Here is a 17,971-nt window from a genome sequence, read left to right on the forward strand (position 1 = left end):
TATTTGGTTTGAGGACCAGACATATCAAATCAGACATAAACATGACCAACATTTCATTTTAAACATCCACCATTAAAACAAGTCCAAGAGGCAGTGTAGAATGCATGCTAATTTGTGATCGCTAATCTAACCATTTCCTGTTGTTTTCTTCCAATAATACAGGCAGAACCTTTGGTCAAAAGATTATCTTAGAACAGACTTTGAACAATATATCATGCTGGTAAATTGAGCAGCTGGGGAGTTTTGGGGAACATGATAGGATTATGATTTTCACTGGTAATTCAATCAAATGGTTTCCCAATTCCCTTGTCAACAACAGTCATGACAGATGTGATCAACTCATGAAAACTGAACATAAGAAGGAAGCATCAGGACTTTTTCTTGTGAAGAGGAGACACATGTGTATATAATCCAGAAACACTGACATACTGTCAGCCAAACATGGTTTTGAATGTTACACTCAAATATATACACTTTGTTTAGTTTTATTGACTGTCATCAATCATTCTTTAAGGGTATATTGTCCATACTTAGACATATAGTAGTTTGTCGTGCAAGCTTGTCAAGGTCTTTGATATTGATTCGTCTTTTACAGGCATGTTGCAGTATTAATGTCAACTGAAACATGAATTGACCGCTTGGAAAACCCCTCCCACGAACTGCGCTTGTAAAGTCAAAGCCCAGCATGCATAACTAGGCACGGCAGCGCTGTCCAGCTTTGGCTTTATGGGCTATTATTAGAGTGATAGTCAGAGTTTGGATGTTGTTGTCTTATTTTCTTAGCCATTTCAAAACTAAAAACACAACAGAGGCCTCATTGTTTCATACATTACTGTGTAAAAAGAGAATAGGTGGACGACGAACGCATGAATGCTTTTACCTTTAATGCTAAGTCTACAGAAGAACATGTAAAGATTCTCCCACAATGATTGCATATTCTCTTGTTTATCTTTATGCTGCAGGTTTTGCTTCACCATAAATAACCAACCCGATTGAACAGTATTCTTCAAAGACTGGCACACCAGCATAAACATGGCCTGTAAGAGACCAATATCCCTTCATATTCAAGTTGAAGATAAAATCTGTCCTATCCAAACAGGGCTTTGGTGCCATCACTCTTGGTTTTCCAAAGATAATTCAAAAAGCATGGCTCATTAAGAATATGGCTTTCAAGGCAGGCAGATTTAATTCCGCCCTGCAGCAGAGCAGAGCAATACTCTTAAACTGGAGACAATAGCCATGCTGTGTGTGACTGGGATTGAAGCGCAAATATTTCCCAAGTTATTTACAGCCTCAAACATCTTGAGGACAAAGAAAGGAAAACAAGAAATAGATTATGGTCAGGGGGAAAAGACAAATAGTCCAGGCAGGAAAATCTAGTGTGGCGCATATGCAGGCTGGTGTACGTGAACGCTCTCTGGGATGTGTCCTTTTAACTTTTGCAATGATTTCAATACATTGCCAACACTGACAGACACTAAAGAGAAGCAACTCCACTGACGAATGTGTGTTTGAAATGTGTACAAAATGATTGTCTGATCAAAAAACATAGTTCGATCTTTCCGTGCAGAAGATGAGCGTAAAGCGGATAAAAGCCTGACTAGGTGTGTGTCAGTGCTCACCCCGCATTGGCTCTGCGCTGATGTCTATGTGTGAGAATGGTAGTGACATGGCGGTTGACAAAGAATCCTAACCATTCGCAGATTGATTTGTTTTGCTTTTCTCTCCTCGAAAGCGGATGTCGGTTATTTGGTAAGGAGCTCTATTGCTATGTATTTGCCTGCAGCAAGATGACTGCAACTGTAGTAAACAAAAAACCAGATATGAGGACAATCAGCAACAGCCGTCATAGGACACTGGCCAGAACCAGCATCTTCACGACCACACCAAACACACAAAACATCCCAACCAAATGCAGGCGGAGGCATTTTCTGAATAGCTATATTTGGAGGGGATTACCAGTTCTGAGCACAGATGGCTTTAATACATTTAGGAGAGGAAGAGTACATTCATTTAAAGCCTCAGATTGGCATCAATGTGATTCATCACATGTATCTCAAGTGAAATATTATTTTATGTGCAAACAGTCTCACTTCTTGTTCACGCATGAAAAGTAAAATCCTGGAAATTACATTATCACAGTCTTTTTATTTTTGTAAGAACATTGCAAATTGGTCAAATCCCATAATGTGATAAGAAAAGTAGTGGACAAACAAGGGCTTTTAATCACAGGAATGTTTCCTCTAGCTGACCCAGGAATTGAGCAACCTTTGCCTGACACCTGTAGCTTGTGCATATCTCACACTAAGACCACACACCTTTCTCGTGCCATAGTAACTCTTGTTAATGATATCCCACCAGTGGAGCTCCGAAGGTGGCCAAACATTTGTTTGTCAAAACTAGCCAATTCATTATTTGTTGCTTGTTTAACCTTTGGTGTTTGGATGTGGCCTTTGACTTTTAAGGCCGACAAATGGCTGACCCTGACATGTGGGGAACAGGCAGAGGAAGTATGTGTCTGTGAGGCCACCACGTCTTTGGCCACGGAGAGTGAGGGGTTTTGACTTAACCTGAAGACAAACATATTGTATAAGCATGCAAACACAAGTAGTCTGTCCTTTGAATTTGTTAGATTTAATGTAATGTGGCAAACTGTGTTGTGGAGGGCACATATTCTTAACATGCTCTATTATTTACACATACCTCCATATGGGTTTAATAGCTTCTGTACACACAATACTTAATTTCCAGCGGGATAGAGTCAAGGTCGGGTAGCACTTGTATCTTTATGCCTTCATTTATTAAGGAAATCTCTCTAATATTGTTCCACTACATTTACCTACTAATCTAATGTGCAAAGTCAATATCCCATTCTGGGGAGGTAATATCATTTGCTGGTGACCTAGACTGCTTTCATGCCCCTGTACTCCTTCATATGTGACTGTGACTGTGTGTTAATGTGTACTTGTTAGGGGACAATTTTGCTGTAATTGGAAGTTAATGAAATGCTTTCTTGAAGCGGACAGTTTATGTATTTACTCTACAAGACAAATAGGGCCTGGCTGGTCCCTGTAACAACTCTTTCAGCCACACTGCTGTTTCAAAATTGTAAATCACTTTACTGATAGAGACAGATGACTCCATTTCCTAGGTTAAAAGGGTACAAATTATGACCAAAACCCAAGAAATTCTATCCAAGCAGCAATAGTTTACTCAATTCAGCTAGTGAGCAAAGATATTTCCATTTAGTCTTTTTAGAGTCTTTGCAACTATAATGATTATCCAATACTTTTCATATCATTAAAATGAACTAAGTATATCACAAAGCTGGAGGTGTACTTGTAGATTGTGTTAAAGTGTGAAACCACTAAGAGATCCCAAATCTCTGTGAGCTTTGCTGTCATTTGAGGAGTTCCCCAGATGTATTGCTTTGGGACCACTAATCGAATTTTACAAAGAAGGTCATTGGTATTGACTTCCAAATCATAAGAATTGCGGTGCTTTGGCATGCAGAACTGGCCTGGAGGTGAGCTGACAAAGATAATTGGCAAACTACTAACGTCTGGTTGGGCGCCAACACAGAATCGGGATCAGATCCACTTGAGAGATGGCTGGTGTTCTGATGACAAGACAAACCTCTGTTTTATTGTGCTCCAACCTTCGATGTGATCTTTTCCTGCTTATTCAAATCAATTACAGGCATTTAAAGTGACTTTGACTCCATACCATCTACTCTTGATGATGACAGCAGATACAGAGGAGGTAAAACGTGTGCATATGCACATGTGATCCCAGTTAATGCAATCTACTTTAAACAAACCTGTGCAGTCTGCTTTTCAAAGAGGCCTCATTTTTCTACCATTATTTGAGAAATATATGCGCGCGCTTGCTGTTAGTTAGAGATGGAGTAATTCATTTCAGAGTCTGTCGAGCACGGAAAAGCACTCACTTCATCATCATTTAGAAACTGCACTTTCATAGAAATGTCAAACTACAGAGCTGGAAATGATTAAAGGTCTGAATACACCGTGTCACGTCGAGGATTGAAGTGAATCAAGAGTAATTATCGAGACAGAGCTAGTTGGCTTTTGATCACAGCTGATATTAAGCAGATATCTTCTGCTGATGGGCAAACGCTTGTACTCATGTTCAATTTGAAAACAAGAGGTACAGAGAAGGTCTTTGCGTATTTTGCACGTGTTCCAGACCATTCTTGATGTAGAAATGAGGGGTGCTGAAATGCTTGTTGTATTTGGCCAGATGGGAAGAACACTATCCCAGGAATTTCATGCATCTCAAACGTTTTGCCCACAATTCTGCTGGGGGAGACACACACAGTCACATTCATCAGCTAATCACACGAAGCAGAAGTAAACCGCATACCCGTGGTCCCTGGTCGCCTTGATCCCCCTGCAGAAGGAAAGAAAAGGAATTTTGAAACGCTTCTTGAAATGCAAGGGTCAAACACACAGTGAACAGACACACAGACACAAGTGCAGTGCTAATAATAAGTCGAGACTCACACCGAAATCACCGAGGCGTAACTCAGAACACATTGATAATGAAAATAATACAGGAACCCTCAACTATTCACTAATTCATTAATCACTAATGATATCATGGTCTGACATGACGGGTATATGAGAGAGAGAGAGAGAGAGAGAGAGAGAGAGAGAGACAGCAGTGGTGTTAGGTTTGGTGGGTTTGGTGGGGAGTGGCTGCATTGACAGGTCAGATTTCATGCCCCAGAGATCTTTGGCTTTCCGCCTTCATTGGGGGTAGATCTCTGTGGACGGAGCACGTTCTTGAAGGAGAAAATATTTGGTTGTTAATCAACCTGCCTGATGAAGACTGTGGGTTTATTGCATCAGAGTGAAACCGAACCAAAAGCACACTTTTGTTTGAAACAATTGAAGGAAGGCCAAATGTTGGACGCTGAATTACAGCCGTAATCCGTCTCGAATCGTAGAACTGAACACCCTTAAACCATCTCATCTGCTCTCTCATCTGGCCGAGTTACAATTTAGCCACAGCACTAAAAAATGAGCCGGGGCAACTTATCACACATGGACGGCAATTTTGCACAAACAAACTTCAATGCAACGCTGTAGCAACTTCAAATGAAACAGATCCCGGAATATTTGTAATTTTTCATTGGGCAGTCGTTCCAAAACCGGATTTAATGGGGGAAACGGTTATGAATGGCCACACTGATGCACGCTGTATTCGTCTTGGGTGGGAGGAGTGCACACAGTTGTTTTTCATTTCATTAAACTGCAGATGCATGGGTTCACATTAGAGACAAGAACATGCATCTAATCAGCGACAGGGTTATTTACGATTGTCAGAATGGGTGCTCGGGTTCTATTTTATGCTTTGAGGGGCACCAAATAAGAGATCCCACTGTGGATTTATTATGTTGGTCAGTGACAATAACCAATATCATCCCACACCATTACTCAAAATCATCTGGTACCAAAGCGTGTGACTGGATGCAGATGACAACTGGGAAATGTATCTCTGTGTTTGAGCTCTGGTTAGCACTCTCACGCTATATTTTTTAAGTCTTGTATTTCACAGCACAATAATCCACAAATCCTATTTTGAGTTATACAGTCCAAGTAGTTGCTCACCTCATACCATTTTTTTTATAAATACTTTTATAAATACTATTCATTAAAACAGAACAGCTCTTCCCCATTTTATAAGTATGCACTTTTAGCCACTTGTTTCTCTTATGAGTGAATAAAGAGATTTGTATCAACTTTAGTGTGAATGAAGGGATGTCAGGGTTTCTTTCAAAGCAAAGCTATGGGCACATATGTATCTGTCCCAAAGTCCTGCAGACTTATAAAGAGACAGTGTGGTTATTTTCATGCTCCACTGCTGTTTTATTGAGGAATGCTCAGCGATGCATTTAAGGGCTCCAACTTGGACTCTGGCTTTCAGTCAGTAATGTGCTGTGCTGTGGATTTGTGAACGACAGGAGAATAAAAAAATTCAGGATGATATGAATGGGAAATATTGCCGCAAATGCAAAATGTCACTCTTTATGGACAAAATCAACTGATGGCAGAGCAAAAACAAATAATTATTTTATTGTCTTAAACTAGGAAAAAACGGCTAACTGTTTTCCCCTGCTTCCAGTCTTTGTGCTAAGCTAGCCGGCTGCAGCCTTTAGCTTAGCATACACATATCAGTATTTTTTCCAAACTTTCTGGAAGAAAGAGAATAAGCTGATTTCCCGAAATGTGGAAGCACTGCTTTACGCAGTGGAACAGAATAACAAAGTAGATCAATAGTATACAAGTTAAAGCATCAAACTAATCATATAATTACTCACCTTTTCACCCTGGGTACCTGGAGGGCCCTATGAAAAGAAAAGCAATGATTATCAAACTGTTTTGCACAAATTATGATCCATGTCAGTTATTTGTAATCACTCTGGTGCCAAAGCACCCTGTGGAAAGGCACAATACATGACAACGTCTATAAAACCATGGGGACCAATTATGTTTTCCACCAAACAAACAGAGCTATTTCACAAAGTGTGAACATCATGAACTTAAGAGGGAGAAGGCGAAATCAAAAGATTAACAAATTGAGTTTTGATGAAACTAACATTGTGCACTTTTTGAGATCTCTTTCAGCATTTGATTAAAATGCCCTGTCGCAGAGTGGGAACCTTATGTATTGTAGACGGCAGGGCTTATAAAAAACATAAAATTAAAACCAAAAGCAGGCCCAAATCAAGTCCGTGTTTACTTAGATGATCAAATCCAGCAATCTCCAACCAAGTATTGGCAAGCACATTGTAAAACTGTGCCCTGAACACACAGCAGTTTTTGTGAGGCAGTTTTTGCATCCAACTTCTGTCAATCAGCTAGCGGGGGCTCCTGGGTGGGCTCTATAAAAGATCATCACTGAAATAGAGGATTTGACAATGAGGTGTGCATCCATACGCTGGAGATTAATGAGCTTGTGCTGAAAAACACTCTTTTTTAATTTAAGTTGGAGGACGAAGCCAGAATCCAAGGCTCCCTTTTCTTCCTTTGAGGTCAAACCTTTGGAAAAAGTTTGAATCGTAAAAATCAGTATTCGATCAGTGTCCGCACAGCAGAGTGACTAAACTCACCGCTGTGCCATTTATGTCGTTGCTAATCTAAATTTCACATGAAAAGCTGTCTGTGAAATATATCTTTCGGTTGAAAATACCTATATTTTGGTAGGAAAAGTTAAGACAAAGTTAATATTTGAGAGCAGAACTGAATCTTCCACAATCACGTCCAAGGTTTGTGCAGCTCTTTTGTACCTGCCAAAATATCCTGTACGTCCTCAGGTGAAAAGAACAAGTTGTTCAGCTGTCACCTATACAACTATGGTAATAGCGCTTGCGGTTGGCTCTTTACCAGGCTAACACCGGTCAAACGTGGTTCGCTTCCAAAGATATCAGACTCACAGAGAAAAGTCAGCTGACAGTAATCCATAGATTCATGCCATTAGTCGAAGACCTGTGTTTGGTCCAAAGACTCACAGGGATGGCCTCCAGTGACCCAGAACAGTAGACCGGCATACACTGCACTGGCACACAATAGCACGGTCGAGAACTGAAATGCTCCAGAAGTAGTAGTCCAGCAGTTTTCCTCAGCCAATTTCCCACACTGCTCTGAGATGAAGCCTTCTCAGTGCCTTCGGACATGATATTTTAATGCGCAGTTAACTATCCGTAGCTTTTTGTCTATGTATGGTAGAGCATGCGTTCCCAACTGGATATGCAGGCCCAATTTGCCTTTGGTCATGAAATATGAACCTGCACAGCAAGTATGTGTAGTGCATGGTCCCATTTATTCAAATATGAGGTATTTACTTCAACAATCCCAGACAAAAGCTGATGGGAAATGCAGCTTTAATACACACACATCCAAGGAGGTCCTGCTGCTTACTTGTCGGACCATACAAAGAGGCTCAACACACTTGTAAACACAAAATGCGCCATTTTGAAAACAATGTTTCCGATTGCGGTTCCCAAGGGGGAAATAACAGGCAACAAATTGGAATCAAATGTGACTTTTACTTTTACAATGATGTAGATGCAGTCCAGAGAGGCTAAATATGTTTCCAGCATGTTCCTGAAAATAGAAAGCAGCAAAAGAAAAGCAGTGCAGGCTTTTTTGTTGTAGAGGAAAATTGCCTTTGGACAATAAGCTATTGACAAGCTGTTACTGCTGAACGTCTGCAACAAGAAATACATAAATATACCCACTGCAAATTTTTGCACAAGCCTGCTTAATGTATTATATCTGGCACTGAAAAATACACATAGCTGGCACACAAAAGGACTGGGCTAAATGACTGGGCATTATAAGTTTGTGGGAAGAAATCAAAAATATAAACAGATTTTGCGTTTCAATAAATCCAGATTGTTAGTGCAACAACGTAGCGAAAGAAATCCATATTGAACCTCCATCACCTGGTATGTGATGGAATTAATGAAGTCACTGGTATTTCTACAGTAGATATTCTAATAGACTAATAGGTTTGATTAACTAAGCCAGTATCCTGTTTGATGTTCGACTACTCAAACTGTTTGTCAGTTACTTTCAGCGGACTCTTCTGTTAATCCATTACTTACTTAACTGTTTTAACTTTGCTTGCTAATCATTTGGACTAGGAACATGATCACATCTCCCCATCTTGGCTTGTAATATCTTAAAATTAATTCAAAGATATTATTAATTACGTACAGAGCCCCGAGAGGCCTCGCCCTAAGCAAGTTATCTATCAGATCTCTTATTAGCCTGTCTTATCCCGCACCCCAAGGACCTCAGATGTGTCATTCCTTGATTTACCAAGATCCAGATGCATAAATCAATGGGATCGAGCCTTTGCAGTCGGCGCTCCTAGACTGTGGAATGGCCTACCTGAGGGGCTGCAAACTCTGTTACATCAAACTCACTTTTTTTAGAATGGCTTTGCTGTGTTATAATTTGTGTTTTATGATGTCTTAGTTCATTTTTCCCTGTTGTTTGTCTGTACGTTCCAATGTACCTCAAAGTAACTGCAGACATTGTTGTTAATCCGGGAGCTAAGTAATGCTATCATACATGTAAGCTTCATTTGTTAATTCATATTTTGATTATGTATAATGGTCACCAAATCGTATTAAAAAACTTTACTAAGCTGCACATAATGTTAGATTCAACCTTCACAAGTGGAATGCTGCTCTTAACACACCTAACCATATTGTGCACAAAAAGAATGTTAATTTGTTTCCTCCATCTGGTTGTAAAGCATGTGGAAATGATTTTGCGACACAGTCTGCACCTGCTCGTTATACGGCCCATCATTTGCACATCACATGGACAGACAGCACCCACTGGAGCCTTTCCAAAATGTGTTAACCAGTACAATGAGAGTCTTTTATAGAGACTATTAAACAGCTCTCCTGCAAGGACCAGTTCAAGAAAAGGAGCGAACTGTACTTCAGCGGGTGTCGACTTGTCAAGCACTCTCTGCAGCTTTGTGGTTTCAGTGTGCCTCAAGGAAGGTTTGTAATCAGCACCTGTGGAAGCTTTCCACGTCTTTTTTTACTGCTTCTGCTCTGGCTCTTTTTCAGAAGCAGCCCTCCAGCAGGTGCTCCGTAGCTCATCAGGCTGCTTCTGTTGGATCGAACGTGCTCACCGTGCATTACTTTGCTGGATGTGGTAGACCCTATAGGGCCTTTGACACCTTTACATTCAGATCACACTCGATTCCTGAATGGCAGTTAGAAACAGTTAGTATGGCTAAGGCTTTGTTCTTGCAGAACCACAGTAACTTCCTGGAGCCTTCTCTTCAGTTGCTAGGCATCCAGCGGAGAACCCCGGAGAGGTACTGCTACCCCTCAAAAAAATAGTGCGAGACCTTCACCCTCCGTAAAACCACAATCTGTGTTGACTAATGAGCTTTAGAGGTCCTTGCTGGACTTTTGGACAGAGCCAGGCTAGCTCTCTCCCTTTGTTCCCAGTCATTATGCTGGGCTAAGCTAACTGGCTGCTTGGTGTAACTTCATGTTTTCATAGATCTTCTCATGTAAAGCTCGGCAATAAAAACAAATAAGCCATTTTCCTAAAACATCTTTTATTCCTTTCACAGATTTCCAAATAAGAACATTACTGCTCTAAACATATGTATTTTGGATTTGTTTTTTAAATGTGGTGTACTGGTGTACAGACAGTATTTCACTGTTACTGTAGGGGTTAGGACAATTATTTTGCAGAAAGCCTCTTTAAAAGATTAGTTTCTGTAAGGGAGCTGAAAAATAATATCTATGTTTCATATATGTGGTGATAAACGGAATGTAGACACCCCCAAAGCAGAGGCACTTATTGGAAATGACATATCACATTGATGTAAAGCCTCACATCTTCTGTAGCTTAGCGCCAGGCAAACTTATGTCAAACTTCCATCATGAGATGATTTGTAACAGAACATCCTGTGTGCATGATACTGTCACATTTTTGGTGGACCACTGGATCAGGATTAAGCTTTTTTTTCTATCCATAAACATGACCATTCTAAGCCAAACCATGACCACTGTCTCCTGCAATGGCCCAAATGAGCTGTTGGTATGAAAAAGAAGAGGAAACCCCATGCCACCTTTAAAACAGAGTAGGGGAGGAATATGGAAAGGTCTGCAGGGAAATATAAAAACGATCAGTGAACTGGGGCCAAACCCGCAAGCAACAGGAACATTGCCATGCATATCTGACAATGCAAGTTACTTCACTTCATATTAAAGAGTGAATGATGTTCAATAAAACAATCCTGGCATCGAGGTACATTTCATGTGGCTCCTGCAATGCTGATAATCGAGATATAGATATCCTGTATTCTGTGTTGGTCTTTATTTCATCCTTAGTTCAAACTTGATCTTAGTCACAATACGTTATATATATTTTGACTTGTGACACTTTCAAACATGTTTACCAATTCCTACTGTAGTGCGGATGATGTGGGTTTATCAAAAATAATTATCTACGTGCATCCAAGATGCCTCTGCATGCACATTTCTTCAGTATTAATACACTCTCAGTTCACTTAGATGAGTAAGAAAGTGAATGCCTTTCCTTGGAAATATTTTCGACACAATGGAGTTTTTCTGGAAGAGAAAAAGTAATCATAATTTGCATTCAGTAAATATTGCTCCGGGCACATTGTCCCGCTTCTTTGCAGATGACCACAACCAGCTTCCGCATCAGCAGAATAGCGTGAAACAGGCATAAAATAATTGTATGGCATTTTCCTTGTTATTGCGTGTATTCGCCTCCTCGAGCATGTGTAGGACACAATGTGATAAATAAATAGCCTCACGATGTGGCACTGGTCAAATACCCAGATTACCCATAACGTTCATTGATAATGTGAGGTTTAACTTCTTCTCTGCATCCATACTTTAGTCATGGGATATCTCAACGTATGCACATTGTATAGACTTGGTGCTGGTGATCAGATGTAAGGAGTTGACTTTGACATCGGATTAAATGCCAACAAATAAGGTGATTACAATCAAAAATCAATTAGAAGGCCAACAAAGTGAATTTCTCATCTATCACGCAATAAATATCTCGGCAAAGTCCACTAAGTAACCAGGTAAAATGTCTCAGCCTATTTTCACAATGTCTCACATAGAAGGGAAGACACTGAATATCCATTCTTCACCTTCCTACTCTTCCGTAATTTACTAAAACATGATGAATGAAAGCTTCACATTGCTCGCCTGACTGAGCATTGCAAAGAGAAAGGCTGGCTCGCGGCCTTAGCTTTAGCTGTTGTTGACATGAGCAAAGTAGTTCTCGTGGGTTTGGCTGCAAGCTGCTGGTACAATCTCGCACCGCAATCTACCTAATCCAACGAGATGCAAAAAAGTCAGGAACCGGGGATCTGTCTGTGTATCTGTTTTTCATCACGTGACCTGTTAAATGTATCGAGGGTCCAGAGAACCAATCCATCAAACGGAGCTCATATCCTGCGTTGTCGGAACCTGGGCCAACGTGGGGCCTGGCTGCAGTTGCTGGAGCCCCGAACTGCCGGCCACATGGATCCAATCAATCTCACCCTGGAGTGCACTGGGCATCTTCTGAGAGCAACAGGCCAACCAACAACTACCCACATTACAACCTCTTCTTTAACGGGGGGTAAAAAACAACAAACAGTTTTCCTCACACAGCTAGCACAATATTAATAAACATGTGTGTACACAGGAAGTTAAGCAAAGCAAAGCTCCAGGCACCAAGTGTCGACAGGGAAAGAGTGAGGCCAAGAGGGGGGGGGGGGGGGGGGGGGGGGGGGGGGGGGGGGGGGGGGGGGGGGGGGGGGGGGGGGGGGGGGGGGGGGGGGGGGTGGGGGGGGGGGCAGGTGAGGAGTGCTGCTCACCACAGAAGTGGGAGCACGGTCACCGTAAAGGGTTTGCAAAGACTAAACCCTGACTTACTCACAAGTGATGCATCATGTTTGCCAGGTCTAGATTCCACAACAATCTGGATTGAGTTTAACCTGCCTAATTTATATATTTTTTTAAAAGTACATTTTAGGAAATATGTTTGTGAGTGCAATCAAATTTGAATGTCTTTACAAAAATGCTTAACTCCTCTTTCAGTGATTGCAATCTACCAGCAATGAGTTGCTTTTAAGAGCATTTCATTATTTTTGCACAATGGAAAGATAATAATGTAGCATTAATTCTCTTTCCATTGTTCGCCAGCAAAAATATCTCATTTGGATACAAAGATTTGATCCTTTGCACCAATGCCAACGTGAAAATAGCGCTAAGCAAACTGCAACAAATTCAAAAATCCACTCAATTTCAAACATGAATGAATTTGGAACAGATTCACACACATCCAGTAAAAACACTACTAAAGGGAAGTGCACATCTACATGAACCCTTCTATTTGTTAGCTCTACATAGGCCCTGGGAGGCGGGGGACTAAAAGAGGACAGGGATGTAAGTAATCAGAGAAGAATGGGCAGAAGCGGCGGACCACAAGTGGCTGGTGCTCGTCGGGGGAATCTGCATGCAGAGGTTAGGCAGGGATAGGAAAACCACACTGGAAAACTGACTTGGGAATGGCATCTGGTTCCCATATTCACAGTGTATCACAATTAGCCGGCATAAAATGACTCTAATGTGTGCGTATGTGTTTGTGATTGTGTGGGTGTGTGCTAGTTGTTATGTGTATGATGTTCCTGTGGGAGCAGGGTCGCCGTGAACTGAAGAGACTGAAACTGATGGTGTGACTGGCTATAGGTGTGGCGTTGTGCGAGAAACAAGGAGGAGATTCTAATTCACAATCTCCGTCGGGGAAGGTCTCGTCATTCTCGAAGAGGGGAAACATTTTAAAAAGCTCTAACCAAATTGTATCCATAAAAAGCCTAAAATCAAAGCCAATATTTTTTTTTTTATGTCTGCACAATATGCAAGCAAATTTCTGACCCACAAAATTCTTCATCTGGATATGAAATGTTGAATAAGGTACAATGTTCCAGTTGTAAATAGATTTCTTTCACTTCTGTTGATTCAATTAGAACCACATAGTGGCAGCTCTACATTTCTCATCATTTGATGGAAAATCCGCCTCAATTTAAAAAGCCTTTTCTTAAAGCTGGAGTTCAGGACTTGTACATTTATATTCAAATGAACACCAGTTACATTAAAGCCGTTGCCAAACGAGTTCACATAATGCTGATTAAGCCTATTGCTACAAGGGAAAGCTCAGAGTATTTTGCAGTATGTTGGAGTTGTCGTGTCCGGTCTCTGTGGCAACTTTCGTGCTTCATTGCAACCCTGATGCATTTTATGTCAACCGATGCCAGATCTCAAAGGCAGCTAGGAGTAGGCTTCCTACAGCAGAACATTCTACGTTTCTTGAGTGGATGTTCCAGATAAAGAAACTCGGTGTTCAGACGACAGTTTAAAGTAAAAATGAGAAAGCGACCGATGGCTTTTTTTGAATTATGAGAAATCAAATCACCGTGAGTCAGGCTCGCGGTTTTGGCCCGGGCGCTGCCTCTCGTCACTCGCTGACAGACAAGTGCTGCTGATGGGCACAGCGTGAGCACAGGACTGCCATCTAGAAAGGTCAAACTCTTAACGTTGTCCCATACAGTGGCAGTAGGCCTCCTCAGGCGCCACTGCCCTTCTGGGCCCAAGTGAACGGCCTTGCCGCTCCTAGTGAGCCTCGATACGCGCCAACGCCACCTAACTAGGGTCTCACTTTTGATAAACCGACGCCTTCTCCCCTTTCCGTAGGGGGGGGGGGAAATGAGATCCAAGTCCAGCTGGAATATGATTTATTAACAGCTGTGGAGCTGCGCCGCATAGCAGATGAAGGATGAAAGGTGGAGGGCGTCTGGGCTCCTCTGCTTCACCCTCACATTGCCTCTAATCCCTGTGGCACAGCTGCATAATTCATGCGTTGTGACAGTTCACGCTCAACCTGCATCTCTGGAATCTCCGCTTGTGAAGCAGGGGGGTGGAAAACGACTCGTCACACACAGATACAGACGCAACCGGCTTTATTTACCTCATTGCTAACATGACTGACTTGTAAGTTTGCCTGGCTTGATACTACAGTGTGGCGCAGAGGCATGTTGAAGTGGGTTTGCTATTCCGACATTGTATCATTTAAGTATTTCCCCTTGCGTCCTCCTCTACATGTTTCTTTCAAGTACAGTCAGTGTGTGGTGTTAGTGGGTAATCTTGTGCAGCCCTAGGGATGGTATTTTAAACCTGATTGGTGCTAAATGGTGTGTACACATACACATGCCCACACACACACACACACACACACACACACGCACACACACACAGCGGTTGGTGCTTGGGGTTGATGTTTTGACACGGGGCTCCTCCGGCTCTGCAGCAGAAATATGAGGATTTTTCAAATTTGAACCAAAGACATGATAACTCTTGCCTCGGCTGCCATGTCAAAGACTTTAACTTTTATGTACAGTGAGAAGAAGAAAAAAAACGTCCTCTGGTTTCAGTAGCAAGAAGAGCCAAAATACTCTTCCTTGGATGCTGCAAACGTTGAAAATCACCTCGACCCCTATCAGTAACATGTACCACTAATACTTTCCCAATGTGTTTGAAAGACTAGAGAAGATATCCAACTAAACATCACGTGACAACTGACCCTGTGCTCCCATGTGAAATTTACACAAAAGCCCAATTACATGAAACCAAATAATTGTCTTAACGCTACCTGCAAGCCACGAATTAAGATCTTCCCTGATGAGCTTTGTTAGAGGAGATCTATTTCCTCACTGCAGCCGCCGGGCCCTGTCCATTCATCGGCGGCCGAGAATTTTCTTGGCTGAGAGGGCTGTGTACAATTTACACAGTGTTCCCAGAGTTATAAAAGGGAGCTGTTGAATATTCATAGAGATCTGTCCCCTGCCATCCCCCGGGTGGGCATACCAAATGAGAAACCGCATGAGGTCACTTCCTACATTAAAAAACTTCAAAAATAGTCTTCAAAAATTGCAATGATCTGACAATGACTCAGCCAAAGTTTCTTCACAAAGAGACAGTAGTCAGCCTTCAGGTTTTTTTTTGGTCTGTACTGTACATTATAAGCTTGTTTTGCTTCGTGCAGTAGCCGTTCTGCATGAACCCGGTTGCTTTTCTTAGTCAGAGAGTGATTTGCTGGCCACAACTCGGACATCGTCACGTACCTCCTTTTTGTGCACTGGATTTACTATGTCTCACCCAAAGGAAACAATCCTACAAGTACCAAACAAAACAGTCAGCCCATACATTTACAGGCAACAATATTTTGCAGGTTTCAGTCGGCTCTTGAGACATCTCACAGTAGGATTTTACATGTCAGATGTATGGCCTGGCGAGAGAGTGGAAGAAGTGAGACCACCTGCACTTACTTACGTCCCAGAACCCCAGGAGCGAGGGCCTGAGAAGGCTCTGAGGATTAACTTACAACTTTTACAGCTCAGTCGGCACACGCTATTATACCTATTCAATCGCACATGCCTCCGGACTATAAATAATTTTAACAGCACACACGCATACAGTGCCCGCTTGACCCGGTTATACAGCCAACTGTCACAATCCTCGGTGCTTATGTAAGTATGGGTTTGTCTTCATCTTTTGGGGGAAACTCTGAAGTTTTCCATCTGTTAAGGGGAGTGGATCTGTGATCATCCGGCAGTGTAATGAGGTGAGCTAATCTGTTGGGGTGCTGCAAGCGGGCAGAGATGGAGGATGGTAGCAAGGATATTACGAACCAGACTGCCTAAATGACAGGGACCAGGGTCCCCATTAGGTGAAGGCAGGGATAAAGAGATTAATTTAATAATAGTATTACTGCGTGGTACAACAGAGATTTCTGCCAGCACATTTGTCAAAGTTGGATGTCTTTTACATCAGTTGTAAAAACATGTTGTACTTTTTAACATCCACCTCGTACAAAGTCTAAAGCTCACTAATTAATATGTTACATCTCGTTTGTTAAAGTTGTAGTTTTACGGGGGCAGGTTGCAGGGACTTACATGCAGTCTCCACTGGTTACCTGGCAACCTAATGGTTACGGCAATAATGTACCAATTCGTGAAAATTGCTCCTGACTTCAGAACAGTGAAGAAGCATTAGCTGAACGGCATCCTGCAGTGAGCTTTTACTGTTTTTACCTTCACATGGGCATCACAGTGGTGGAAGATGTGAGGCAGGCATACTTACAGGAGGTCCTGAAAGAGAAAAGGAGAAAAAAAATAAGTACTTAGTGTGTTTTCAATCAGCGATCAAACAGACTCAGATCATCAATGTTCCACTAAAACCACATCTCCAAATAACTCCGATGGGAAATCAGGCTCTTGCTGACATTTTGTTCTTTGGGAAGGAACATTCGATAAAGATGCGTCTCTTCTATGAAGTGTTCACTGACTATGCAGAATACACAGGCTTTCTACTTCAGTGTAACTCCATAATCCCACCTCCAATTTCTACCTACCTGCGGTATATATATATATATATATATAACAATAGCACTGTGGCAAAAGATTCCAATCTATTTTCCATGCAGTCTGGCCAACAATGGCCACCAGGCCTGGCGATCACATTCGTAAGTCTCTCTAATTTCACGACTACATGGGGTTGCACGCTTGTTAAAAAGTCCTCCCACGTTCTTGCGAGGTGACACTCGTCTTTTCCCCAATTACTGCTGCTCAAAGGACCGTGTGCCAACGCACTTCAGGGCCCTGCAAATCATTTAGGGTCTTTAGGTTCTTATTAAAAAGGTACCCAGCTGCTTTAACCCATGAAATAAAAGGGATTCTTTTTTTTTTCTTTACAAGTCCTATGTTCTTGAACTGTTCTTCTTCATGACCAGGGGAAAGTGCAAATTATTCCAACAGCTGGAGCATTTAAGGAGCCGTGTGTTTGAGGCTCGCTGGGCTGTACTTCTGTAGCGACGCATCATTGATCGTTGAGTTACAGTAGACCACTTTGCTTTTAATAAACCTGTCCCACTGTGTCAAATGGCTCGGTACAAATGATGGAAAGTCAAAGAAATGATGTGATAAAAAGGTGCAATATGCTGCAAAGCACATAATAGCCACCTCAAAAAGGTATGCATTCTTAAATGTGATGGCATTAGTTAGACCAAAAACATTATTTGAAGAAATATAATATTTGTAAAATGAAATAGTCTGTGATGTTAAATAATCCACCCTCAAAGCTCACTTTGAGTTTCACTTTCTGTTTCCCACACTGGCACCCGCTAGTCATTTCCTCCACAGCTTGCCAAACTTCCTGCTGTCATCAGCGAATGAAAAGGTTACTCAGTCATTTCATTGAACGTGTGATCGTTAACAACCATAATGAATGTTGTTGTTATGCTCTAACATAACATAAAGGTGAACAATGAGGCTCACTTTGAATCAACCGGCTCGAGTTGAGCATCAATTCATCCTTTTG

At 41.8% G+C, this 17,971-nt stretch overlaps 1 protein-coding gene across 1 annotated transcript in view; it reads right to left on the reverse strand.

The window, feature by feature from the left end:
• Positions 1-17,971, reverse strand: part of LOC117747738 (collagen alpha-1(XXV) chain) — a 131,644-nt gene that overhangs the window by 34,482 nt on the left and 79,191 nt on the right. Inside the window, exons 4-6 of the mRNA XM_034557171.1 lie at positions 16,736-16,743; positions 6,344-6,370; positions 4,384-4,410 (exon numbers count right to left, since the gene is read on the reverse strand). Coding sequence (XP_034413062.1) covers positions 4,384-4,410; positions 6,344-6,370; positions 16,736-16,743 — 62 coding nt within the window. The remainder of the gene's footprint in view (positions 1-4,383; positions 4,411-6,343; positions 6,371-16,735; positions 16,744-17,971) is intronic.

Source organism: Cyclopterus lumpus, chromosome 18, assembly GCF_009769545.1.
Source record: "Cyclopterus lumpus isolate fCycLum1 chromosome 18, fCycLum1.pri, whole genome shotgun sequence".
Lineage (NCBI taxonomy): Eukaryota > Metazoa > Chordata > Actinopteri > Perciformes > Cyclopteridae > Cyclopterus > Cyclopterus lumpus.